Here is a 27474-nt window from a genome sequence, read left to right as displayed (position 1 = left end):
TTAACATACAAATTATGTTATCATATGTAAGGAAACTTTATCTTTCTATTCTAATTCTAGTTTATAAAGTAGTTTGAATGTTCTTAGAGTGATGTAATGTTATGTTTTCTTCGATGTTTAGGTCTTTAGGTCCTGAAAACCTGTTGTTGAAAGGTGCTACCCTCAAAAATACCAAGAAGATTTATGGTGAAGTTATTTTTGTTTGTTTACTTAGATAGTCCTGATCAATAATGACAAATGTAGATGTTGGCAGGAGCTGGGTGCAGAGTGGCCAGGGTGCAGTGAGCAGGCTCTGGTTCTGTCTGCAGGGCAGCACACCAGGGCCAGCCTGTCCTTTGCTGAGGCAGCAGGAGCAGGACTTGTCCCCACATCCTCTGCTGGGAGCCCTGCTGGGCTCTGCTGGGAGCCGTGGTGGGGCTGTGCTGGGAGCACTGGTGGGGCTGTGCTGGGAGCACTGGTGGGGCTGTGCTGGGAGCCCTGGTGGGGCTGTGCTGGGAGCCCTGCTGGGGCTGTGCTGGGAGCACTGGTGGGCTGTGCTGGGAGCAGTGCTGGGGCTGTGCTGGGAGCAGTGCTGGGGCTGTGCTGGGAGCACTGCTGGGGCTGTGCTGGGAGCAGTGCTGGGGCTGTGCTGGGAGCCCTGCTGGGGCTGTGCTGGGAGCAGTGGTGGGCTGTGCTGGGAGCCCTGGTGGGGCTGTGCTGGGAGCACTGGTGGGGCTGTGCTGGGAGCAGTGCTGGGGCTGTGCTGGGAGCCCTGCTGGGGCTGTGCTGGGAGCCCTGCTGGGGCTGTGCTGGGAGCCCTGGTGGGGCTGTGCTGGGAGCCCTGCTGGGGCTGTGCTGGGAGCAGTGGTGGGGCTGTGCTGGGAGCAGTGGTGGGGCTGTGCTGGGAGCCCTGGTGGGGCTGTGCTGGGAGCCCTGGTGGGGCTGTGCTGGGAGCACTGGTGGGGCTGTGCTGGGAGCACTGGTGGGGCTGTGCTGGGAGCCCTGCTGGGGCTGTGCTGGGAGCACTGGTGGGGCTGTGCTGGGAGCCCTGCTTGGGCTGTGCTGGGAGCAGTGGTGGGGCTGTGCTGGGAGCCCTGCTGGGAGCACTGGTGGGGCTGTGCTGGGAGCACTGGTGGGGCTGTGCTGGGAGCACTGGTGGGGCTGTGCTGGGAGCACTGGTGGGGCTGTGCTGGGAGCCCTGCTGGGGCTGTGCTGGGAGCCTGATGCTCTTCCTGACTCGGAGGATCCAGGGGCTCCTGCTCTGGGCCACAGCAGGGACATTGCTCTGCAGCCTGGGAGGTTTGTGGAGTGGAGCAGCCCTGGGTGGTGCCTCCTCCTCCAGCTGGGACCAGGTTTGGTGTAAACACCACTGCCCCGATGGCCCAGTGCCAGCTGGGTCCCTCATGAGCCCTGCTTTGGTACCTGCAGGAGTTGCAGTCTACACTGGGATGGAAACAAAAATGGCTCTGAACTACCAAGGGAAATCTCAGAAACGCTCTGCAGTAGAGAAGTGAGTATTTATGTTCAGGAAAAAAACGGTAAAACCTGTTGGGTTTGGGTTTGTTTTTAATGGATGACTTGTAGAGAAGTAATCCCCTAATCTGCTGCCTTTTGTTCCAGATGCTCTCTGATTGCATAGAAAAATCTGGAAATTTGCGAAAGCATATCTTGCTAGAAACAGCATCCTTTGGTAGCTCTTTTATTTAAAAACAAAATTAAGAAATGTTTAAATATATGAACCTGACACTGAATATCAGCAGTGTCAAAAGCACTTGTTCTGTAATTGCTTTCTTAAAAGTAAAGATATCTTGTTCCTGACTATTTACATGTTTTTCTCTATAAAAACAGCTGCAAGAACTTAAAAAGGAAACCTATTTTTCAGATCCATCAACGCTTTCTTGATAGTGTATTTGTGCATCTTACTGGGCAAGGCCACAGTGTGCACGACTCTGAAATACGTCTGGCAGAGTAATCCATTCAATGATGAGCCTTGGTACAATGAAAAGACTAAAAAAGAGAGAGACACGTTCAAGGTAAGTGGATTTGTATTTCAGCACCTCCTCCAGCTTTACTCACTCTGGCTGTTTGGTTTAATCTGATGGTGCCTGCTGCCAGCCCTGGGAGTCCTGTTTGCTCACAGAAAGTGCTGTTGTTTCCTTTGGTCTGTCCTGCTGTTTGTGTTTCTTTTGTGCCTCTCTCATGCTTGTGCACTGTGATATTTGTGTGGAACAGGGGAAAGCATAAATAAATACTATAGAACATAGAAATGCAGCTGATGTAACCTGGGTCCTTATCTGAACTCAGGATATCTTACAGCTTTGAGTAGGTAAACTTGAATTGAGGCCATGTCAGCCAGCTTGTTAAACCTGCCCAGACGTGGGCAGTCAGGCTGAGAGTGATGTAGGTGTGTAGAGATCTTCACTGATGGGTTGTTGAGTTGATGGGTTATGTACAGGGATGTCACTGCACCCTTGTACCCTTGCCACAGCCTGACTGGTCTCCAGCCACCTGCTCCTTTTTTCTGGTTACTTGGGGTCAGCATGAGCCTGTAGCAGTATATTCTTGAGAGGAATCAGCTTATGAAACATTGTTTTGGTCACTGTGAAGCAGTGAGGTGTGTGCCTGGTACCTCTGCAGAAGACAGGGGGATTTTCTGTGCCAAAGGAAAACGGGATTTAGCCCTGTATCTCAGCTGTACTCATTTTCACGTTGTTTTTTCCTATTTCACCTTTCCTGCAAAGCTGTCCCGAATCCCTGAGGTGTTTCTGCAAAGTGCCCCTGTGTCCTGACAGGCACAGGCTGCACCTTCTCCTCTTTCCTTTGCAGGTCCTGCGGATGTTCACGGATTTCCTGTCCTTTATGGTCCTCTTCAATTTCATTATTCCCGTCTCCATGTACGTCACCGTGGAGATGCAGAAGTTCCTGGGCTCCTTCTTCATCTCCTGGGACAAGGAGATGTTTGATGAGGAGATCCAGGAGGGAGCACTGGTGAATACCTCGGACCTGAACGAGGAGCTGGGGCAGGTCAGAACGTGCAGTGTGTGCATTTCTCTCAAAGTGAAATCAAAGTGTGGCTGGAGGTGCCCTCCCTGCAAGGAGCCCTGGCTGTGGCAATCCCTGGCCGTCCCCTCGGGCCAGGGCTTCACCCAGAGCTCTGGTGGCACTTTCCATTTGATGAGATTCCACTGGCTCTGCCAGCCAGATAAGGTTATAAATAGTGCGTGAAAGAGCAGGAATTGGGTCACGCCGATTGTTTCCATTTTGGGGAACGTGAGGCGCAGCGCTCTGCGTGTCAGGGTGCTTTGCTTTCACTGCTTCAATTAAAAATTAAAAATCCTCTTGTCTCCTTGAGGATTAGTGACAAATGTCTGCCCAGTTGTCTCCCTGGGCATGCAGAGCACGTGCAGTGTGCTGCTGCTGCCTCGCTGGGGCACAGAGACAGCTCAGGCTTCCCTTTCTGCTCTGCAGTGGGAGAGATGAGTGCAGGGCATGTACAGTGCCTCCTGCTTTTGATTTTGCTTTAAAAACAATAGTAAAAATGCACTTGGAGTAGCAATTAGCTGATTGAAATACAGCTCATAGGTGAAAATCCCCAAAGGAGGCAGCAGACCTGCAGCAGCAGTTCTGTAGGCACTAGGACTATAGCAAAGGACCCAAGAAAGTGAATGAGGGGAAGGTGAAGAGCCTGGAGACAGATTTTAAGTCTTCAGCAGCTGCCTCCTGCCACCTGTGCAACAGGCTGAAAAGCAGAGCAGCAAAGTGGCAGGACTGCAGAGTGATGCAGTGGGGCAGCTGCGCCTGTTCTGCAGTCGGGTCAGGATAGCAGGTGCCCTGCAGCACTGGCACAGAGGCCCTGGGATGCCCAGGCTCTGTTCTGCAGCCCTTGCCCAGCCCCTGTGGCAGCTGCCCGTGCTTGCAGGTGGAGTACGTGTTCACAGACAAAACGGGCACGCTGACCGAGAACAGCATGGAGTTCATCGAGTGCTGCATCGACGGGCACAAGTACAGGGACTGCACCTCGGAGCTGGACGGCTTCTCCCAGCCCGACGGGCCCCTCAAATACTACGGCAGAGCTGAAAAGGTGAGGGGTGTGTGCTGATGGCTGTCGGGGGGGTGGCGTGCAGCTGTAACTCCCTCCCTCCCTTGTCCTGCCCAGAGCCGCGAGGAGCTGTTCCTGAGAGCCCTGTGCCTGTGCCACACGGTGCAGATCAAGGAGGCAGACCAGCTGGACGGGCTGCTGGCACACCCAGAGCGCAGACACACCTATATCTCCTCCTCCCCGGACGAAATTGCCTTGGTGAAAGGCGCAGAAAAGTAAGAGTGTGACACTTGGCTTTTTAATTCCCTCTCTGATGGGAAGGAGGGAGGTGAGGGTGATCTGAAGGTGATAGATCCCTTTCCACTGCTCTCTGGGAAGCATGTTGTGGTACCACTGCTGAACCTGCAGTGCTGTGAGCCTGTGGGTTTAAATGAGCTCCCTGTCAAAGGGATCTCTGTAAAGGATCTTCCCTGAGCAGCTCCCTGGGAAACCATGGTGTGCATTCACTGAGAGCAGCCCCAGGGTGCTGCAGTGCCCAGGTGTGGCAGAGGTTTCTTTGCTGGAGCCCACATGGCTTTGTGCTTTAATCCCCTAGAAACAGAAACCAGCTGCCATGTGCATATTGCAATGAAGTTTTTCCTTGCCATGCAGTGGCAAAATAATAGGGCAGTTACTTCTGTCAACCCCACATTTGAATGCTGCCAGAGATGCTTGAGGGCAAGCTGGGTGGGGCTTTGAGCAGCCTGTCCCTGCCCATGGGCTGGGGACTGGGTGATCTCTCCAGCCCAAACCATTTGGTGATTCTGTGCTCTCACCAGCCCCTGGGTTTAGGTGGAGGCTGTTGCAGCTCTGTACACTTGCTCATGGCTTGTAAAGCTGCCAGCAGCCCGTGGACCTTGTCCAGAGGCTGTCTGTGTCTGTGTGCTCCAGTGCCCAGGCTCTCCAGGGGATGGGAGCAGTGCCAGCACATCACAGCAGGCTCTGCATGGAGCAAACAAACATCCAGCCGTGCTCCTTCGCTCGGGCTCCCCCAGCTCTGCTCTGCAGTGCAGGAGGTGAAACGAGAACATTGTTGTGTGTGATGTGTGCCAATGGGTGTTTTCAATGCTCTTCTGTCCTTTTGTTTATTGACAGGTATGGTTTCACTTTTCTAGGACTTGAAAACAATTTCATGAAAATACGAAACCAAAAGAATGAAACTGAGATGTAAGTGCTGCTGGGGCTGCTGAGGAACAGGGCTGCTCTTCTGCACCACTCCCACCCACCTTAATTGGGTTTGGTCACCCTGGCAAGGTCAGAGCTGTTCCTTGGGGGCAGTCAGGCTGTGCTGACCTGCCCTAAAACTCCTGTCCCATTTACAAAGCACAGCACACCAAGGTGTGGGCAAAAAGAGTCACTTGCAAAAATCCACGGGTGGTTTTCTGATGTCTAAATTCAGGTCCCTGAAGAGCCTGCAGTCCTTTGTTTGTATCCTTCATCTGCCCCAGGCTGTGCAGGTGGCTCCTGGGATTCCTGAGGTGGCTGCTGACCTTGTGGGCTGTGGCTGGGGCTCACAGCAGGATGCTGTGAGCCTGAACTCGTGACACAGCTCCATTCCCTGTAACCTTTCCTTCCCCTCCCAAGCTGAGAATAGCTAAATTTTACCCTGTGCTCACAGCTTGGAGACGTCTGTGAGTCACTGACCCAATCCCAGCACTCCCTGAAAACTTGCCCTCACAAGCCAGTTTCACTTCTTCCTTCTTGAAGAAACTGCGTATTTGCATGGGAGCCTCAGTGTTACTGCTTGAGGCACGTGGTGCCCCATTCCCTGCTGAGCCCCTGCCCAGCCTGGGGGCTCGGAGCACTGGTGGGTACCCACACCCTCAGCCCATGCTCAGAGCACCACAGGACTGCTGGAATCCAGGCTTTTTCCCTCCATTTTCTTGTGCAGTAGCTGTAAAATTCATTCCCAGGTGGCTGATGCCACTTGCAGGGTGTATTGATTTCTGCAGCTCATTGTTAGTGATTTTCTGTCTCAAACAATTATTTTTCTATTTTTCCTTTACTGAGTCAAAGCCTTTTTCTCTTTCTCTGCAGGTACCAGCTTCTGCACGTGTTGAACTTCGACCCTGTGCGGCGCCGTATGAGCGTCATTGTGAGAGCCAGCACAGGTACAGGCAGAGTGCTGCTGGGGCTCTCACACCTCTGTGCTCGGCTGTCAGCACAGCCTCCTGTGCTGGCACCCACACAAGCTGAGCTCTGAGGTTTCTGGGCTGGTCTGACTAAATTCTGTACTGGCACTGGCTGCTTAGAGTTCATTTTCCTTCGTGGCGGCTGTTTGGGACCAGGAGCAGATCAGAGAACGAGAGCAGGGACCCATGGAGAGCTCCCTGCCTGCCTTGCTGCAGGCTGGAACGAGTACAGGGGAGACATGTGAGAATGTCCCCTGGGTGGGATGGGTTTCATGGGAATAGCAGACAACAATTGGGTCACCATCCTTCTCCAGTGCCAGTCCCGTAAGGTTTGGGATGCTGTTTTGCCCTCCCTGCAAAGGTTGCCAAGGCTTACAGATACAATGCCCAGCCTGTTGCAGAAAACTTGCTCAGAGGCTGGCAGGGACACCCAGAGTCTCAACCTGAGGCGTTTCACAGGCTGGTCAAAGGCCATTTTTGGTAGGCACTTGGGTTTCTGGCAGTTCCCTCTTTAGTCCTCCCAGACTTCCTCCCTCTGCATCACTTGCTTGCTCTTTTGTTAACTCTTTCTGCAGCTTGTGAGTGCTATAAATTATTTATCATTTGCTTTTAGGAAAGTTGCTTCTCTTCTGTAAAGGAGCAGACTCCTCTATTTTTCCAAGGGTGCAGCAAGAAGAAATCCAACAAACAAAAGTCCATGTGGACCGCAATGCTATGGTGAGCACACGGATGGAATCTGGCTGGCTCCTGGGGGCAGGAAAGCCTTATTCCAAAAATAGGGATGGGACCTTGCTTTGGAGAGAAGTGTTGAAAATCTGAGTGTCCCTTCACATTGTTTTGATGCCAGGCTTCTTTCCTTTTCTGTTTGGTTGGCTTCCACCTTTATTTGATATACTTATATGGTCTCCAAGGATCTCCCAGGCAAGTTAAAAATAGAAGCAGCATCAGCAGCCTGGTCCCAGTCGTGGTGGGCCCAGTCCTGCTCTCCCTGCTGGCTGCATGCTCCCTGCCCTGCTCCTTCTCTTGGTTTCTTTCTGTCCATAAGAATCAGAACCACGATTACTCTGTTTAAACGCAGAAAATTGCTCTTTTGACACAAGCCAACAAATTATCCTTGCCATCAGGGTCAGTACTGCCAGAAGCATTGATGGCAGACAAAAGCATCAACCCTGAAGTGAGTAGCTGTAAAAAATCTGGATTTAAGGCATTTGTCCACTTTGTTTTGTATCCCTCCTGCTGCCAGGACGGCTACAGAACGCTCTGCGTGGCCTTCAAAGAACTGACTGAGAAGGAGTATGACAGAATTGACAGACAGCTCAATGAAGCCAAGATGGCTCTGCAGGACAGGGAGGAGAAGATGGCCAAGGTTTTTGATGACACAGAAGCAGACATGCACCTGATTGGGGCTACTGCTGTAGAAGACAGGTAAGGAGGTGACTCCACCACCTGCCCTGTGGTTTCTCTGTGCTGTGAACTTGTGGTCTGGACTCACCGTGGTAGAGCTGAACAGCCAGGCAGATGCTGGCAGTGTCCAGGGCAATTAATTACACCATGGCACAACCCATTTCACAGTGCCCTAGTTGCTTAAATTGGCTGGTGTAGTAGGAATTGAGATTTATTAATGAAACTACAGAAATACTTGCGCTTCTGGAGAGTGAATTAAGCACAGCATTAATTTGCACATCAAAACAAATTCAATTCCACATTCAGTTATAGTAACTGCAAGTGTAAATTAAACTCTTATGTGAGGCCTCTAAGAGTCAAGAGTGTAAAGCAGTGATTTCTCTTTTAGCGTGCAAACAGAAGTTTGGTATTGCTGACTGGTAGTCCGTATTCCCGTGGCAGTGGCCTCCCCAGCATGGGAAAAGTCAATTGGCTTCTCTTGAGCTGGTGTTTGCAGTGCAGAACAGGCTCTGGGCTGTGTGGATGAGGGGCAGTGATGCTTTGCTTCCTCTCACAGGCTGCAGGAGCAGCTGGCAGAGACCATCGAAGCCCTGCACGCCGCTGGCATGAAGGTGTGGGTGCTGACAGGAGACAAGATGGAAACTGCCAAATCCACCTGCTACGCCTGCAGGCTCTTCCAGACCAGCACGGAGCTGCTGGAGCTGACGGCCAGGACGGTGGGCGAGAGCGAAAGGAAGGAGGATCGGCTCCATGAGCTGCTGCTGGAGTACCACAAAAAGCTGATTCAGGACATCCCCAAAAACCGGGGGGGCCTGAAGAGGTGAGTGAGCCAGGGGACCCAGCCTTGCACGTTTCAGGTGCAGATTTGGTGGGGAAGCAGGGCTGTGCCGTGGCCCCAGGGACTGGTTCCTTGCAGACACTGTGAGAGGTTCCTTTGCTTTGCTCATCACCTCTGGTATTGTTGGCTTTGAGCTTTATTGCACCGTTCCTTTAGTGAAGGGCACGTGCCAAGTCTAAGCTTTTTAAAATTGCTACGCCCCGACAAATGGGTGGGAAGAAGATTAACCCAAAGCCAGTTTTTTTCACCAAGATGATACAAGCAGCTAGGTTTAGCCTGGTTAAGTGTGACACGTGTTCCTTGTTGTGCCAGAAGCTGGACGTTGAGTCAGGAGTATGGACTGATCATAGATGGCTCCACGCTGTCGCTGATCCTCAACCCCTCTCAGGACTCTGGCTCCAGCAACTACAAAAGCATCTTCCTGCAGATCTGCTTGAAGTGCACTGCCGTGCTGTGCTGCCGGATGGCTCCTCTGCAGAAAGCACAGGTATTTATTCACCTCCCCCTGCCCGAGCACTGCCTGCTGCCACAGCTGAGTGCACCAGCTGGGGCTGCACCTCAGCATCCCAGTCAGGCAGGATTCTCCAGGTTACGTGTGAGCCTTGTCTGAGCTTCGGGGCGTGATGAAAGCACAGCATTCTTTCAACTCTGAATGCAAACCCTTTGTTTGATATGCTGGCAGGAACCCATAAACCCAGGCCAGTTAGAAAGAAACAAAACCTCCCAGTCTGCTCTTTTTTTGGTTTTCCTTTCCAAATTTGTCATGTGGAGTCCGTGACTTCCTCATTCCAGCAGATGATGTCCCAGCCTGATAAGTGACATGTTTCTGCACCCTGACATGTGTGAGAACCCACCTTTGGGAGAACAGGGTCTGGCAGAAGGGAGGAGCAGGATGTTGCTGCTGGGTTTGTTTTTAAATACTGTCCTTCAGCCCTGCACAGCTGGACTGGGCTTTTGCTCTGGTTGTGACTGCAAAGCAAGTAAAGAGGGCTTTTATTAACCTCAGCTCTCCAGGTGTTACATTGCTGCTGTAAAAGCCTGATTGCTTGTCCTGGGGGGAGCAGTGGGAAGGGCTCTGGAGGCTTTTTAACTGAATTTTGGGTTCTGCTGCTGTCTTTTTTTAAAATCCTCTAGATTGTGCGAATGGTGAAGAACACAAAAGGAAGCCCGATAACCCTCTCGATAGGGGATGGTGCAAATGATGTCAGTATGATTTTGGAAGCACATGTTGGAATAGGTAAGAGTCCCTGAAACACCCATCTCACAGGCCAGACCTGTCTGCTCTGGCTGGGGTTCACTACTGAGGTGCAATTGGTGCTTCTGATTGCATGTGGCTAAACTAATCCCACTGAAAAATGTGGGAAGTCTGCTTTTGCTTTCTTTGGAGGCAGAGTTTAACTCCAGATTCATGCTTTAGGTCATAGAATTGTGGAATAGTGTGGGTTTGAAGGGGCTCTTAAATGGTAGTGAGCAGGGACTCCTGTAGTGAGCAGGGAGATCTTGAGCTCCATCAAGTTCCTCAGAACTGTGCACAGCCTGACCTTGAATGTTCCCAGGAATGAGCATGCACAGCCTCCCTGGCAGCCTGTGCCCATGTTTTACCATCCCCATTGTGGAAGAGAGAGATCAGATCATCATCTGCTGCTCACCTGTGCTGGCACCATTCCTGTCAGTGATCACTGCAGAGGATGCTCCAAAACTGTGACCTAAGTAGTGGTGGTAGGGATTGCGTGGGGCTCAGGGGAAAGGGGCACAAGGGGCAAAGAGATGGGTGATTAGGGGCAGTGCAGTCATTAGTGGGTGATTAGGGGCAGTGCAGTGATTAGGGGCAGTGCAGTTATTAGTGGGTGATGAGGGGCAGTGCAGTGATTAGTGGGTAACTGGGGAACCAGTTCCTTATCTCTCATCAGGTTTGCCTAGACACCTTTTGCCACACTCTTACACAGGAAATCACAGAGCAGCCTAAATATAGCTTAAAAACTCCAGAGGCAGGTCTGAGTGCTGTGGAGCCAGAACCACACAGAAAATACTCATGGTTGGTCTCCTGGGGCACTCGGGAGGAAACTCAGCCTTTGTCATGCCTTGAGCTGCTGAGTGATGGGAGCAAACCCAGTGGGCAGCACCCAGATTCCAGCCCCTGTGGGATTAACCCCTTGCCATGCTTCTGTCTGCAGGGATTAAAGGCAAGGAAGGACGCCAGGCCTCCAGAAACAGCGACTATGCTGTGCCAAAGTTCAAACATTTAAGAAAACTGCTACTAGCACATGGGCATTTATATTATGTGAGAATAGCACACCTTGTACAGTATTTCTTCTATAAGGTAAGGGGCAGTGTGCAGCTGATTTCTTTGTTTATCCTGTGCATTTCTTTGGCAATAGAATAAAATAATAGGAAAAAAAAAAATCTGGGGGATATTCTGAAGCTGTGTTTTCCTTCCCTAGGACAGGCTGTGTCTGCCATGTGCCTGTCCATTGAAAACAGTGCTTCCAGGGGAATGTGAGCATTCTTCTAGTGTCTCCTGCAGATGCTAACTGCTCACTGGATTGGTTTTGTGCTTGATTGAACAAGTGCCCTACCTTGTCTGATGTTGTAATGTCAGACACTAATGTCTGATAACAGGAAAAACTGCTGGGGTTTAGACTGAGAAGTCAAGTGCTTCCCTGCTGACCATTTGTCTTTTGTTTTCCTAGAACCTTTGCTTCATTTTACCACAGTTTTTATACCAGTTCTTTTGTGGATTCTCACAGCAGGTAACTTCCAGTAATTTGTCTATAAAGGCAAGATAAAAGCAAGTGGCAGAATGAGGCCTCCTAGCAGAGATTTGGCTTTTGGCATCCTGTCTCTTCACCACCTTGCTCTAGAGGAGAGTAGGAGCTGACCTTGTTGCTCAGCACCATATCTGGAACATAATATTTTGAGACCATAACTGAAAAGAAAGCAATCTGCTTTCTTTCCCATCCACCAGCTGTAAACACAGGTGGACTCCTTCCTGAAGTAGTGAGAGAAGGCTTTAGCTGGTTTGTCAGCACCTGATTTTGCTACTTCTGCTTTTCTTACAAGAACAAGTTTTGAATGGTTTCCTGATCTTGTCTCCTCTCCTGCATTTCACTGCATTAAAAATGTCACTCAGAAGGAAGAACAGTTCATTCTTTTATGTCTTAAAAAAAAAGACACACAACGAGTGTTACCAGAGCTTTGTTTAATCCAAGTAAGCATCAGAGGGGCAGATCCATATGGTGGGTGGGTTCCTGTGCTTGGAGAAAGGAGCTCTGCCTTTTCTGTCAGCTTAAAGGGCTTTTGTGTCTATTTGGGCTCAAAAGTAACAGGAAGAGTAAATGATGAGAGAGAATTCTCTGCTTGTTTTGGCAGAAACACTTGCCTTTTTTAAGAAAAGAAGCTATAGTTCTTCTAAAACAGTCTAGTCTTCATAGAGCCACAGGAGGCATTAGATGTATTAATAGAAACAGCAGCACAAGAGCAGCAAGGGGAGAGCTGTGTTGAGGGCTGGTCAGTCGTATTTTCCTGGAGGATAAGCTGGAGATGGGAGCAGCCAGTCACCAAACCTGCTGGCAGCAGGGGCAGGTTCTGGGCATGCAGGCTGCAGGTGCCTTGTTCCCCTTGTTCCCCTGCACTCCCCATGCAGGGGAGCTGTGCTGGCTGACAAGGGGAGGCATCTGTAGGGCATGTGGGTGCTGGAAATGTATGGTTTCATTTCTTTGTGGAGAGGCCTTTTTCTGTCTGGCTCATTTAACCCTTTCTTCCCCTTCTAAGCCACTGTATGATGCTGCTTACCTGACCATGTACAACATCTGCTTCACGTCGCTGCCTATCCTGGCTTACAGCCTGCTGGAGCAGCACATCAGCATCGACACGCTGACCTCGGACCCTCAGCTCTACATGTGAGTAGTGCTGGGCTGGGTGCACCTCTGCACAGCCCTTAGCCATGCTTGGAGCTCTCCTGGAGTGTAAGCAGGTGTCCCTGTCCTGTGTCAGGGGTGGGGGCACCTCCAAGTGCAGAAAAAGCCATTTCTGTCCCTCCTGGCTCTGCTGTTCCTGCATTCAGTCTGAGCAGCCCTGTGTTCACTGCCTGCTGCTGCTTGTTCATGCTCTGACAGTGTCTGGTCTAGCAAACTGCACTGCTGTGTCTCTGTGAAAGGGTAAACTGTAGGTGGAATTCATCCAAAAGAAGAATGGAGCTGTGAGTGTGGCCAGAGCATTCATTGACGTTACCTCTGAGCCAGGCACGTGGTGGAGCGTGTAATGAGGGAGTGCAGGGAGGGGAGATGCAGCTTTCAGGAGCAAAAGAGATCCATTCATTTTCAGAAAGATGAATGTTTCTGAAGCCCAGCTCAGGCAGGTGGTTTCTCAGCTTGTATAAATGGCTGTGTTCCCCAGGCTTCACAGGCCAGGTCCCTTTACCAGAGCCCAGGGAGCTCTGCCCATTGATCCACGCATGGTTTTCTGCCACCTTGCCCAGGGAAAGGACAGCTTAGGCTGTCTCCCTCTGCTTTAGTTGTCGTTTTCTCCCCTTGGTTGCAGCAGAGAGAGGCTCCAATCTTGCACAGAATCAGAGATGCTTTCCATCCTCCTTCCAGCCCTGCCCACACATGTGCTTGGGGCAGCCCTTCAGCAAAGATTGGGGAAGATGTTTTTTGGAGGAAACCCCTCTCTGTGCATCCTGTTGCTGATTCCCCAGCCTGGCAGTCAGCTGAGCCCTGTGGAAGAGGCCAGCTGGGGGCTGCTTTGGCCAGTGGCCCGTGCCAGCCCTGTCACTGGGTGTGATGCTCCTCAGCAGCAGAGGAGCCACGTGTGGCACGCTGTGCTCGAGCCAAGAGTGATGTGTGTGCACAGACAGCAAAGGAGCTATCAGGTGCCTAAAACACTGTGTCAGCATTGCCTTAGTTGTAGAAAAAGCAGTGAATGCAACAAGAGCTGTAAGGCTGGGAAGGGGCTTGATGGTTTTGAAGTAAGCACTCTGAGCCATGATTGATCAGGGCTCTATATTCCTTTGCTCCATGGCAAAATGCCACCGTCTGGATTTTTAAATAGCTTGGTAATTGAATGTTGTGTGACAGAGCAATAACAGCAGGCCCCTGTGCCTTCCCCTGGTGGGCTCTGTGATCTCTGGGGTCTGTGTTTGAGGGGAGCAGCCTTAGTGTGAGTATTGGTGGCTGTGCATGTGCTGCTGGCTGCAGAGCGCCTGCTGCGCTGCTGCTGGAGGAAGTGCTGAGCTGCTGCAGTGCAGATCCCGGGGCTGGAAAAAGCCTGTTTGCCACCAGCACTGCAGGACACAAATGGGAATGCAAAACAAGCTCACAGGGAGGAAGCTGCTTGTATTTTCTCTCTTTGCAATTCCCCACGCTTCCAGTCTGGCTTATCCTTGCTTCTCTAAGTTGTGCCGTGGCAGAACGTGGTCACAGCACTGGCGTGTGTAGGTTTCAGTAGGATCTCATTTCAGAAACTGCAGTTGCAGCAGCCCAGCACTACACAGCTTTGCAAAGTGCATCTGGCTGAAAATGGATGCATTGCTTTAGGAGTTAATGCAGAAACGGTGGGGACTGTACAGAAAGTAATCTGAGAAGGTAACGATGCAGGGAACTGTTTTTAACTCCCTCCTGCCCTGATAGCCACCCTCTGCTCCCCAGGCCCTGTGTGTGGTCCCTGCAGAGCTTTGCTCATAGCCCATCCCTTTGCTGCTGCTTGCCTCCATGCCAGATCTCATCCTGTATTCAGCCAGGGGCCTCCTGCTACAACCCCTGTGATAAAAACACCCACCATACAATTCAGGAGGTTATTTTCAGCCAGTGCAGAAAAACACCAGGGAATAGGATTTGCAGAGCTTTTCTCAAAAAAGAACTTTGTGCATTCAACAAAAAGAGGGAAGCACACTGTGGATTTCATGCATCCCATACAGCTGCTCTTTAGCCTTACCCTGCTTTTAAAATGTAGCAGGTAGTGTCAGATGCCATGGGCAGCTCAGGGGCTGCAGGAGAGGTTCAGGACAGCATTGCTTCTGTTCACTTTGTGCTTTTTTCATCCAAGTTACTTAGAGGAGAAAGACAATTCAAATGCTGAACCTCTTGTGACTTCTCATGATCAGCAGTTGCATGTTAGAAGTGTTCTGTATGTCTTGGAAGGCATTTTTGTGTTTTCCCTCCTTGTCTCCTACTGCAAGGGCTTGCTCCAAAGCCCCCCAGTCTTGTGAGGAGTTGTGCAGCTCCTGCTCAGCGTGGTGGTGATGGTCTTGTCTCTGATCTCTTGGCAGGAAGGTGTCGGACAATGCAATGCTGCAGTGGAGGCCCTTCCTGTACTGGACCTTTCTGGGCGCCTTTGAAGGACTCGTGTTTTTCTTTGGGGTTTATTTTCTTTTTCAAAACTCATCGCTGGAAGACAACGGAAAGGTAACGCCCCAGAAGAAAGGAGGAGGAGTGTTTGAGTGTTTTGTTGTGTGCTGCCTCTGCTGCGCCTGGCAGGGAATATCTGCTTAATCTGTGCACTGTGTCTCGAGTCCTGTCCAGCATTGCACCTTGCTTATGGTGTGCTCCTGCAGCAAATGCTTGAAATAAAAGCTTTCCAGATTGCCATGGAAACGGGGCAGAGCTGGTTGCCCTCCCTGGGTGGAATGACTGGTCCTGCACACAGCCCTGTCCCCGCAGCGAGCCATCCCCTCCTGCTGATCAGGGCAGGAGCAGTGGCTGTCCTTCCCCAGTGGCAGCTGAGACTGGGCTGTGCTGGGCTGGCTGTCAGCAGCTCAGTCAGCCCACCTTGATGAGATGCTGCTCGTTAGGGCAGTGTGCTGTGCCTGCCTGGGGCTGTGATTTCAGCCTCGGGTCTCCCTCTGCCCCCAGGGCAGCTGGGGCTGCCCTTTTGCTCCAGCCAAAGCCTTCTGCTCCTGTTTTGGAGCCAGCAGGAGTCCCCAGCTGCTGGAGGCAGCAGGATGTTGTCCCTGCTGCCTGCTTGCCTGTGCCTCTGCTCTGGGGATGAATTACTGCATTGCTGTGGGAGCTGCTGCGGTGAACTTGCACAGGAAGAGGAGGAAAAAAGATGGAGGGATTTTTTATTTTTAATTGTTTTTTTCTTATTTTGCTGGTTAACTGAGTACAGAGCAAAGCATTAGTGCAGGGCAGCTGCCAAGGTGGTGGTCCGAGCTGTTTCAGGGCCCTTTCCCCAAGGGAATGTGCAGCATGTTACTAGATTCTGGCTGATGGGAAACTTCTTTATGCCATCACTTGTGGCCCTTGAAAATACCAAAACTCTTTTTAGCGGCTAACACTTGGAGAAAAGCTGATAAATGTATGTATTTATATTTATGCGTTGCATCAGTGCCAGCATTTATGGCCCCAGCTATATACAGTCAAGATCAGTGCTGTTCTGTATCTGTAGCCATTCTGGTTGTATTGGAACGAAACATGAAGCACTGATGTGTTCTGTAAATGCCTTCAGAGGTCAAGTCTGTGTGGCACTACAGTAAGATCTGTGGTTATGTCCTGTAAACACTTCTGCCTGTAAGAACTGCTACCAGCAAGTGTTCATAATATCCATGTCTGTTTGATTGACTCGTTTTTCACGCCTATTGACTTTAATTTTTTTGCATTTTTTGGAAACTTTTACATTTCACTTTCTGTTTTAACGTATGCATTCAGAACTTGACAGCCTGTGGTAAGCACCTCTCCCATACATTGCCATCACTGAGTTTATATGCAGTATCTGCTTTTCTTTGTGTGCATAGTCACTAGTACCCACACACCAAACTGGCTGGATCAGTACCCACACACCAAACCAGCCGGATCAGTGCCCACACACCAAACCAGGTGGATCAGTGCCCACACACCAAACCAGGTGGATCAGTACCCACACACCAAACCAGGTGGATCAGTGCCCACACACCAAACCAGCTGGATCAGTACCCACACACCAAACCAGCTGGATCAGTGCCCACACACCAAACCAGCTGGATCAGTAAGTACCCACAAACCAAACCAGCTGGATCAGTGCTCACACACCAAACCAGCCGGATCAGTACCCAAAAACCAAACCAGCTGGATCAGTACCCACACACCAAACCAGCTGGATCAGTGCCCACACACCAAACCAGCTGGATCAGTAAGTACCCACACACCAAACCAGCCGGATCAGTGCCCACACACCAAACCAGCCGGATCAGTGCCCACACACCAAACCAGCTGGATCAGTGCCCACTGCTGCGTTCTGCAGAGGGGGCTGCAGAGAGATGATGATGATGATGATGGTGGTGATGAGTGTGACGAGAAAGCAGAAACTGAGTAAATTGCCAGGCAACCCTGAGCTGCAGGTGGTGCAGTGACTTGTGTCCTGGACCCACTGTTAGTAGGAGTTGTCCCTGTCACTGTCCTGGCCCTGGTCACCCATCTGTCCGTGTGGCACTGCATGGCTCAGGGAGATGTGCCGGGGCTCTCTGTGTGCTGGGGGCTGTCCAAGGGTCCGTGTGCCAGGGGCTGTCCCAGTGTCCGTGTCCCGTGGCTCTGTCCCTCTCTGCTCCCTGCCTGTCCCTGTCCCATCCCTGTCCCTGCCCCTGTCCCTGTTCCATCCCTGCCCTTGTCCCTGTCCCTGTGCCTCCCGGGAAGGGCTGGCAGCGGGGCTGGGGCGCCTGTGGCAGTGCTGGCTGTTTTGCAGGTGTTTGGGAACTGGACCTTTGGGACCATTGTCTTCACCGTGCTGGTATTCACCGTCACTCTCAAGGTCAGCATCTCCCCTCCCTGTTCAGCCTCTCCCGAGGCTCCTGTGTGCACTGCAAAATCATGTGGTGACTGCTGAAGTCTCTGAGTATTTTCCACCACAGTTAAATCTTCTCCCATAGAGGCAGAACCTGCTTACTTTCATTTGTGCGGTCTGTGGTCTTTAAGTGTTTGTTCTGTTTAAATTATTTTTCTATTTTTTCCCCTCTTTTGAGGACTCCAGTTGGTTATGGTTGACTTTTCCCCACGCTTTCACCTCTTGATGTTCAGTTCCAGCAAGAGCAGAGGAGCAATAGAGAATTTGGGTTTGTCCACCTTGTTTCTGACAAGGTTGAGTGCCAAAGTGATCACAAAAGCACACGTGTCAAATAACAATAGCAAATCTATTTTGTTTCATGGAGCTTTCCAGAACAAACTGTTTGCATAAGACCTTACAAAAGGTCTCTTGTGTTTGGTTCAGGACAGCAGGTGGTGACAAGAGGCAATTACAGTCCCTGTAACCTTTAGACATTTCTTTCCTGTGGCATCAGTTTGCATCAAATTTATTCAATTTAAAAGTGTCACTCACAACTAGAATGTCACTGCTTCCCTGCTAACGTTGTGCCAGACTGTGGACGTTGGAAATGTTTTTCCTGGTGCCCATAAGCACAGAAGTGGCTGTTTGGAGAGCCTGCAAGCTTAATGCGAAACCAGGCCGAAATTCCATACAAACACCATGCAGTGCACTCTGCACCTAAAGCCTGTTTTGTCTCTGTTCCCACAGCTGGCGTTAGACACCCGGTTCTGGACGTGGATGAACCACTTTGTGATCTGGGGCTCCCTTGCTTTCTATGTGTTTTTCTCATTCTTCTGGGGAGGAGTCATTTGGCAAGTATCTTTTTCTTTCCCTGGCCTTTCTCGGGGGATGCCCAGTGCAGGTTTTGGCTGTGCAGCATCCTCAGGGTTCTCCTGGGATTTGCAGGTGCAAGGTGTGTGCAGCCCTGCTCCTTCTCTGCTGGGTGGGAAGGGCTGCCTCCATCCAGCACCCACCCAGGCAGTGCTGGAAGAGGGCTGGGGCAGGATGAGATGTTGGAGGAGCTCTGAGCCTGAAGGAGAGAACACCCTGGGCATCATCCAGGAGCTCAGCCTTGGCAGGGGTGTTTGCTTTTCTGCCCACGGGGCCATCTCTGCTGCTGAGGCTCTTGTCTTTATTGGGAGGTTCTGGAGTAAACCTTTTAGGGTCTGTGCGTGTGGAGGAGAGAGACAGAAAGAACCTGTGTGGAAAGAACCCCAGTGAAAAACAGAAGGAACAGGTGAGGCAGAGCAAGAGGACCTGGCTCTGTGGGACAGAGGGAAAAATAAGCAGGAGAAGGCCAGTCCTGGTGTTGAAATCATGGATCTGAGTGGAAGAAATTCTCACTGATCTGAGTGCACCCAGGATTTTAGGTTTACTGTGTTGCAAAAGCAGGTGAGCAGTAGTACACTACAAACATGACCAGCTTTGTATGTCCTGTGCTGCAGCAAATGTTCAGTTGACATTGACAGTGGGCAGCATCTCTGTTTTACACCTTTGCTCTGCCGTGGGCTATTGCCTGTCACCTGATCCAGCAACCTGCTAATAAGGATGTGGGACAGGTTTAAATATTTTCTGTGGGGGTCACAAGCTTTAGCTCTTCAGTTAACTTTTGCTGACCAGCAGATCCAGATCTGCAATCTAGCCACATCTCTATGCTGTGTGAGTTTTCTACTGAAAACTTTCTACTTGCATAGCTCAATATTTCTGATCTAACAGTAAGCAAAAACTGCTTTGGGATCCTTGTCATCACTTATTGATGAGGGGTTTTTCACAAGCAGCTGTTGGTTGCTCTCCCTCACTAAGGAAAGGAGGAAGGGACAAATAACCTGTTGTGAGTGAGAGACTCTGGATTTCCACTATCAAAGCCAAGCCAGAAGCTATAGCACAGCCTGATGTTGAAATACAATGACCTGGTTTTTGATGAGGTGAATAATTTATCTTTCAGTGATTGTGGCTAAATTCAAACCCCTTCCCACCTTGGAAAGAAGCAGCTGTGGGAGATGTAAAATTGGTCATGACAATATTCCAGAAACAGTGCAGCTGGAGGCAGGAGATGGATTTGGAGAAAGATGGACAGTGTATTTCTGTGCTGTATCCATCTGTCTGAAAGGGAGGCGTAACTGCTAATAGCTTTACCTGAAGTCTCCTTTGATTCTGATCTTCTTAGAAAACCCCCGTTAACTGGAATTTATTTGTATCCTTTCTTTTTCAGGCCTTTCTTGAAGCAGCAAAGAATGTATTTTGTATTTGCTCATATGCTGACTTCTGTTTCCACATGGCTGGCAATAATTCTCCTGATCTTTATCAGCCTTTTCCCAGAAATTCTTCTAATAGTTTTAAAAAATATAAAAGAGAAGAATCATCAGGTAAGGAACAAGATGATGTATCACACTGTATTTTTAGGAAGACTGTTCTTACCCTTAGGCACCAGATGAACCTCTAACAATACCACGTACCACTCACATCTCAAGGAAGGCTTTCTAGAGTCTTGTCTTGCTCTTTCACATGCCAAAAATATCGAAAAGTTATTCTAAAAATACTGCCTAGATCTGTAGCAGGGAGAGAGTCAACCTGTGCCTTTGCTTAGCTGCCTTCCCTGGGTGTCTCCTAGAGAAGTGCTAAGCCTTGTCCAGCCTGAACTGATCACCAAACACACTTTATCTTGTCCTGAAAAAACCTGCTGGTTTTTGTGTCAGAAAAGCAGGCTGCTGCCCCGGGTATGTCCTCAGGGGCTGGTGAGTGGGAGCAGGGTCAGGCCTTGTCACGTTTGCCCATCCTGCATAACTGACCAGAGGCTCAGACCATGGTGGTCACTCTCCCTGGGAGCTGTCTGGTTTCTTAGCAGCTTTCCTTCACTGCTGGGGAGCAGGGCTCCCTTTAGAAGTGGAAACCTCTGAAGTTTTCTCCATTGCTCCTGCAAGTGGTGAGGGCCAGCCCTGGCAGGCTGGCTGTGCTGAGCCCCTGCCCCTGTCTCTGCTGGACCCAGGGGCAGCCCCCTCTCCCCTGGCCACGCTCCCCCTCCTGCAGCAGCTCTCCTGCCCTGCAGCCCAGCAGTCCTGGCCTGGGCAGCGGGTGGGAATTGCAGCCAGCCCTGGGGTCTGTGTGTGCCAGGCTGCAGCAGGGCACGGCTGGAGGGACGTGGGCTGGGTCACATGCACTCAGTAACCCCAGCCCTGGTCTCTGCAGGAGTCACAGGATGGTTTGGGTTGCAAGGCTCCCAGAGATCACCCAATTCCAGCCCCTGCCATGGGCAGGGAGCTGCTCCCTGGGTCAGATGTTCCCTAGGTCAGATTGCTCAGGGCCCCATCCTGCCTGGCCTTGGGCACTCCCAGGGATGGGGCATCAGTAAAGCTGAAAACAGTGGGGATGGTGAGAGAGCTGTGGTTGTGTTTTGTGAGGATCCATGTAGCTTCTTCACTTGAGTGTGATTTAAGTTTCTAGCTGGCCACCCCTGTTGAACAGGCTGGCAGAGAGGTGCTCTCAGCTGCAGACATGGGACACTTTGGGGACTGTGCCTGAAGGAGGACCTGGGGATTTCTGAGCCCCAGCTCAACTCACCTGGGAGGGGACCTGGTTTGCCTTCAGCTGATGACCAAAGATCCTTTCCCTCTTGCAATACTTACTTTCAAGAGTGCTTTAAATTCATTTAACACAGGCTCTTGTGAAACCACTCAGCAAAGCAAAGTGAGTGTCAACTAGAAAAGTCTCTTCAGATCTGCATCCCAAACTAAACACCGGCTGAGCCATATTTAAATGTACATTTTGAGTAAGAGCTTTATTACAAGTGCCTGAAGGAGATACCAGCTCTGGATATCTGTATGAGCCATCAGGCACCAAAGTCAGCTGCCTGATTTGTAAAGGCATATATGGCCAGGTAGATAATTTCAAATCAAAACCCTTATTGAGAATCCTGAGCTTAATGTTGAAATAAAATAAAGATCAGTGTCCCAAGGGAAGCATGCAGTGGAAAACAAAATTAGGGACATTTTACGGGGGCCTGAAGCACAGCTTGGTGGCCAAGGGTCCCTTCTGGGAGGGGAGGAAAGGTTTAGGCCAGGTTGTTGGGCATTTGCCCTTGATCCCTGTGGGACAGGGTTTCACACCCGGTTTCCTTTAACAGCACATCAGCTCTGCTCAGCCTTTATCCAATTTTCTGTGTGGTAATGTGGTGGTTGTTTTTATTTTGTTTTGGTTCTCTTTGTTTTTTTAACTGCAAGGCGCATTTGTGTTTTCCTTGGTTTCTGCCTTTCTCTTTCTTGTACTGCAATTTTCTGTCTTTTGTGCTGTTGTGAACTAGGTAACGAAGCGCCTTCCTTCCTCAGGAACATCCACTATCTTCATGCTTTCTCAAACTTCCAGCAATCACAGCTTTTCTTGGAGTGAATAAGGTGATTTCCTTTCTGAGTTGCAATGTGTTGCTTGCTCGACTGCTTTTTTCTTCCTTCTAATGCTTAACTCCTGAAAACCCACCTTTAGATTTGCTCACACAGCAGAACCTTGCTTTTCCCCACCTTCTGCTTTAATTTCAATCTTTTGCTTAAATATTTTGTCTGTCTCTCCTCCTTGGGTCTCTTGCTGCACCTCAGGTGGGTGAGCTGGTCGTGCTCAGGCTCAGGTGAGGTGGTCACAGACAAAGCTGGTGACTCTCTCCCTCCTTGCTGTAGTTTTGTGTCACTGGGCCAGGCAGGAATTGATGAATTGAGAAGGGATTGATGCTGATAGTCCTCTGGATGGCTTGTCCAATGGCTCGGGCTTGTCTGACCCTGGAGGGGCTCCCCCGTGCCCACCCTGCCCAGTCCATCCTGTTTGTCAGTGCTGCTGTTCTTTGTGTGAGGGATCAGCACAGCCCACAGCCCTCATCGAGGGTGGTTCTGGACTTGCTGGGGCTGCTGGGGTCACCCACAGCAGAGCCCCTCGACGGCACGTCCCCAGTGCCTGCATTCACTGCAGAGCTCCACCATGGCTGGCTGTTCTGAGAACACCAGTTGTGTGTGGTGGGGATGTCATCCTCCTCCCTCAGAAGCACCTGCAGCATAAATCTCCAAACGTTCTGGGGAGCAGGGCTGGTTCTGTGTTCCTCCCGTGCCTCGTGCAGTGCTGGTGGCAGTGTGGCTGCCATCCTGTGAGCTGGGGTGGCTGCACAGGGCTGTGTGGGCTGCACGGAGGAGCAGGCAGGTGAGCTCTGTGTGCTATAAGTCTCTTTGCCTCGCTGTTGCAGAGCAGCAGGAAGGCACCTGATTCATTGTCGGCCAGACCTTCTGCCACACCACTCCTTTTAAGAACATTCTCAGATGAGTCTAATGTGTTGTAACAGGTACCCTGTCCAGAGGAGTTGGGATGGTTGTGAAGGCATTGATTAACCAAGTGTAACCCCCTCCAAATCAATTAAACCATGGTTCTTGTAATCCTCTCAACTATTGGTGTGGGGCACCTGTCCTTGTGGAATGGAGATGCAATGCTTGGGATGCATTTTAATTTGGGGATGTTGTGCTATCCAGCTTCTTCAAAATCCCATATCTGTACAGATCCTTTCAAATATTTGGCAAAATGTAAACAAATCTTTCAATCTGAGTGCTACTTCAGTCTAATATTAGCACAATATTTAATTTGAGAGTGCAGCCTGAATTGTGCTAACACTGTGTTCTAAACGCTAATGCTGATACATTTACAGTGAAGGATGGAAATCTCAGTTGTTAAAATGATTCCAGTATTGCATCTGAATTGTACCAAAATCCCTTTCTCTAGGGTGCATGCTGTTCTGTCAGATAGAAATAAGTGTGTTTTTAATTCCATCCAGGTGGAAACTAAACACATGTACTCGTGTGTGTGTGTCAGCACATGGGACAGAGGCATGTCTTGGTGTCCGTGTGTCTGCACACACACCCGAGCATCCTCGTACGAGTTGATTTTAAACTTTGTAGTAAGCCAATAGCAGAATAAAAAAGGAAAAGTGCCTAATTGAATTCACAATTCTGTGTTTAGGGGAGATGCTGTGTGTCGTGGCTGCTGCAAACATAAACCTGCAGACTATCTACACCTCTCACACCTTTGTGCCCACACCTGCTGCCAAAGAAATCAGATTGATGGGCATGGCAGGGCCAGCAGCCAGCTCAGTGCGGCTGGCAGCCAGCCTGTGCAGCCAGTCCTTCCCTCTGGCATTAGGTGGTGCTCTCCACCTCCACTTACTGGTGCAGACTGGTGTGGGAGGTGGCTGGACCAGCACACAACAGGAGCTGCAGAGGGCAGTGGCAGATGCTGCTCTTAGACTTCATGCAGCACTTTGCAAATTGCGAAAACTGATTTATCATCCGATTACTTGGTTGTGAATGATATTTGGCACTTTTATCATGGCCTAATCATTCTTCTTCTATATATTTTTCTAAATAACCCAGGAAAAGGTTAATGGGTTTGGGAATGTAACAGTTGCAATACATGTTTGTTTTCCTTCTGATTTTTGCAGGCTGGCCCCTTTGATCTGCCTGTGTTAGTGTCATACAAACGTATAGAGAATGGTTATGTGAAGGCTGAAGATGCTGTTACTAATTTGGCAGAAAGATATCCTCTCAGGATACCTTAAAGTGCTCCACACAAACACTGCACGTTGCCATGTTGTAGGAAACCCATGGTTTACCCTGGCAGTGACCTGTGATAGTACCAAGGACTCTGAGCAGCCAGGGCACTGGCCCCACGCTACCCTTTAGTCTTTGGTCTTGAGGCTTCCCTGCCCTCCCAGAAAAAACAATTCTGCCAAATCCTACAGCACTGGAGGCTGAGAAACATCTTTAGGAGTTCACCCAAAGCAGCATGGATTGAAGTGCAAGAGTGCAGTGCCAGCCCCGTTTCACACGAGGCTCCTGTGCCCGCTGCAGATCTGCCCGAGAGCAGCAGGGCTGCTCCAAGCTCTGCTCTGCCTGACCAAAGAAGTAGCACAGACTTCAACCCAGTGACATTCCCCTCCAGCCCCTGCAGGCCCTGGGAAGAGGCTGCTCCCCTCACACAGGAGGTGGATGCAGCCCTGGAGCCCCTCTCCTGGTGCTGGGGCCGGGCAGGATCAGCTGAAATTCGGGAGAAATCTTTGCCACTCTCTCCTCCAGGTGGAGCTGGGAGCAGTCTGTGGTCTGTCCACAGCAGCGGTGGCCACGTGAAGAGCTGCAGTGCTGGGAAGTGCCAGAGCATCCTCCCACATCCGCTTTGCTGATGGGTTTATTCCTGCTGGAGAGCGAAGAAAAGGTTTTGTGGCTGTGATGGAAGGAAGCTTTTGTGGAGGAAAAAGGAATGCCAGAAGTTGGGCTGTGCCAGACTCTGAGCCCCAGTGCCCAGGCTCCTGTGGCTGTGCTTGCATTACTGCACTGGGCAGTTGCTCCAACACTTCAAAGGGACAGTGCAGTCCTTGGCTGATCCCAGGGACTGGGGCTGTGCCTGTCAACCTGCAGGTGTATAAAACTGCATCTTGAGTTATTTGCACTAAGAAAAAAGAAGACAGTTTAAAATTGAATACATGAACCTGATTTCATTTTACATCTTGTTTTTTAAATTGGCATGTTCTTTTTTAAATCTACCTGTACCATGGTGGTAGGACTTTCCTCTTTAGGTTCTGCACAGCAAAGGTGAGATGAGATGCCTGACTCAATATTTTTTTTTTTCCTCTGATACTTCATGTGTGGAAAGAGCAGCTTCTCGTGTTGTGTGAAGTCATGAGCAGTGACAGAGCAGCCTGTGTGCTCCTGCTGGTTGGTGTGACAGTCCCTCCCTGGTGCTGTGTCCCCAGAGGAGCTCCTGGGAGAAGCTTTGGGGCTGGTTTCAGGAGCAGCAAGCTCTGCACTGCCGCTGGGTGTGGTCCCGCTCGCTCAGCTGTGTGTCATGTCTGTACAACAGGACAATTTGGGACTGCACAGAACAACCCCCTCACCAAATTTTGTTGAACTGCAGACTATTAATTTTTGGAAGAACCAAGCCTTGCTCTCTGGCTGCCATCCCTGCTGTTCGTCTGCAGCTGGTGCGGCTCAGCTGCCGGCAAAGCCTCTCGTGCATCGTGGGGATGCTGGGGGGCCTGAGCTGAGTGGGAGAGGGGAGTGCACAGCCCCTGGGGCTGCTCTGCCATCACCAGCGTGGCAGGCACGCAGGGGCAGGAGCACAGTGTGCTGTGCTGTGCTGTGCTCTGCACTGGCCTCGGCACGGGCGGCGCAGCGAGCGCTGCTCGGCTCCTTGCTGCACACGGGGCAGGAGCTGCACTGCCAGCATGTGTCCCATGGGCAAAGCTTGCATTTTCTTCTCTTTTGGTTTTTTTTTTCCGTTTTCCTAGCTCATTTCACAGACCTAGAATTCAACTTGCAGACCTTGTCCCGTGCTCAACTTTCCTTGCAGAAATGTGGTGCCTACAGATCAAGTACATGATGAATACAATGAAGATGTGCTCTATATGCCAAATCTAACCATTCTCCTTAAATACACGGTTGCTGACTTGTGTTTACATAGCCTCTAAAAAATGGGCACTAAAATGCCCAATTCCTGTGATTCAGAACCATTCCAAGCCCGAATGGTCCCAAGCATGACACCTTGCTTCTCAGTTTGTTTTGTCATGCTCTGCTCCAAGAGTCAGTCCATTCCCCTGGAATTCCATTGGTGGTGTCAGTGGGAACAGTGGAGCCTCGTGTGTGTGAACTGTTCAAATAATCACGGAACCAGGATAATTTCTGCTGCCTGTCCCAAGACAGAGCCTTCTGAGAACCAAATCTTTCTCTTGTCATTTCCAAGTATCCTGTCTCCAGCTGGAACAAGCCATTGCAACAGCTGTGCATTCAAGCCCAAGGTGTGTGTGCTGACAGGCAGGGTGGAATTCACCTGGAATGTTTGGAATAGCAAGAAAATGCAGTTTTTCTTGGGCTTGGATCTTCAGACAGTGCACTGGTGTAGTGCTGGGTGCCAGGACAGCCAGGCTGCCCTGGTCCTGCAGGAGAGCTGATCCTCAGCAGTGGCAGAACCAGAATTCGGGATGCTGTGGGTGGCTTGTGAAATCAGGAAACAGGAGACCCCTCCTGGGGTTGGAGAGGGGCAGAAGTGCTGGTAGGGCTGCCAGCTGTGAGGCAGCAGTGGGACAGGGATGCTGTGCTGGCTGCTCGTGTTCCATGGTGCTCACGGTGCTCCTCAGGTACAGCAAAAGGTCAGTACAGGCTTTTCGGTGGAGAAACTTGAAGGAAAAAAGGCTGGGGTTTTCTCATAATAATTTGTTGAAGTTTTATCACTGATTAGTGACACTGAAAGATAAGGAAAGTAATTAAGATTCCCTCTAAAACTCTTATGTGATAACAGTGGAGCTTGGTGTAGTCATAGCGACTTTTCAAAAACTAATCCTAATCATGAGAATATTATAAATGACTTGGAATTGCATAAAGGCTTCAAATTGAATTTGTATACACACAGTTGAAAACCTTTCCTAATACTGCACCATTTATCAAATTTCCCAGCTATGATTTTTTTTTTTTAATGTAGTGTATAGAAAATGTAAATTATATACAGGCAATGAGCAGATACATTTTCAGCTTCTTGCAAAGAAAAAGGACTGCAACCTTACATTTTTTTCACTTAAATGCAATTTTATACATTTATGTTGCTTTATATAAAGGAAATTGAATGTGAATGTTACCTTTTATGAATGCAACTTGCTCTTTTTTCATTACAGAAACTTTTGTTTGAAGTAATCAATAAACTTTGGTATGTTGTTCTGATTAATATATATTGGTTGTCTCTCTCATCTCCTTGGATACTCCTAGAGGGTGCTTGATTGTGTGGGCTTTTCCAGGGCAGTACTAGGGAGACAATCAACATTTTCACAGTGGGTAGGTGCCAGCTTGGTTGTCTGCATTTGCCTAAGGAAATACTGCTTGCTTCTCATACATTTTTATTTTTCCAGCAGGGTATTAGCGATTGTGGGTATCAGCTGCTGCACATAGCTGGCCTGTGTGCTCTCAACCCATTTCCCTCAAAATGAACGTTTAATTATGAAAGTGAATCCTGTGAATTAAATGAATAAATTTATTTAACTTTCTAGAATAGGTGAACCCAGGGCTTCAGCTGACATTTAGGAGCTGGCTGATAAAAATGTCGGTCCCTGTGCCTGATTTCCATTCACTTTCCATGTTTTCCTTTCTGCTCTTTTGTTTCTTGATGCTGTGTCGTGGCTGCCTGTAATAAATAAGTATTTTTTAGTTCAAAGTACACAAACGAGGTTTGCAAAGTGCCTGGTGCTGGTGAGGTTCAGGCGCGGTATTTGCACG

General features: G+C 50.0%; 1 protein-coding gene across 8 annotated transcripts in view; it reads left to right on the top strand.

The window, feature by feature from the left end:
• ATP11C (ATPase phospholipid transporting 11C (ATP11C blood group)) overlaps window positions 1-26933 on the top strand; it is a 54034-nt gene extending 27101 nt beyond the window's left edge. For 2 of the 8 annotated variants that reach the window (XM_077786456.2, XM_021528497.4), the window contains exons 9-29: window positions 122-186; window positions 1408-1489; window positions 1862-2012; window positions 2806-3003; window positions 3899-4060; window positions 4136-4293; window positions 5153-5224; window positions 6095-6168; window positions 6803-6906; window positions 7433-7614; window positions 8150-8413; window positions 8744-8918; window positions 9566-9668; window positions 10606-10751; window positions 11122-11181; window positions 12203-12330; window positions 14697-14832; window positions 17084-17149; window positions 17909-18012; window positions 19413-19566; window positions 23661-26933. In XM_077786456.2, coding sequence (XP_077642582.1) covers window positions 122-186; window positions 1408-1489; window positions 1862-2012; window positions 2806-3003; window positions 3899-4060; window positions 4136-4293; window positions 5153-5224; window positions 6095-6168; window positions 6803-6906; window positions 7433-7614; window positions 8150-8413; window positions 8744-8918; window positions 9566-9668; window positions 10606-10751; window positions 11122-11181; window positions 12203-12330; window positions 14697-14832; window positions 17084-17149; window positions 17909-18012; window positions 19413-19566; window positions 23661-23777 — 2701 coding nt within the window. In that variant the 3' untranslated portion in view covers window positions 23778-26933. Of the gene's footprint in view, window positions 1-121; window positions 187-1407; window positions 1490-1861; window positions 2013-2805; window positions 3004-3898; window positions 4061-4135; window positions 4294-5152; window positions 5225-6094; window positions 6169-6802; window positions 6907-7432; window positions 7615-8149; window positions 8414-8743; window positions 8919-9565; window positions 9669-10605; window positions 10752-11121; window positions 11182-12202; window positions 12331-14696; window positions 14833-17083; window positions 17150-17908; window positions 18013-19412; window positions 19567-21497; window positions 21589-22418; window positions 22515-23660 lie in introns of all 8 variants that reach the window. The other 6 variants (XR_014952516.1, XM_077786458.2, XM_077786460.2 and 3 more) reach the window with 6 other exon arrangements.
• Window positions 26934-27474: the final 541 nt, after the last annotated feature.

Source organism: Lonchura striata, chromosome 4A (genome assembly GCF_050655825.1).
Source record: "Lonchura striata isolate lonStrDom1 chromosome 4A, ASM5065582v1, whole genome shotgun sequence".
Classification (NCBI taxonomy): Eukaryota; Metazoa; Chordata; class Aves; order Passeriformes; family Estrildidae; genus Lonchura; species Lonchura striata.
This window is presented reverse-complemented; position numbering and strand designations above follow the sequence as displayed.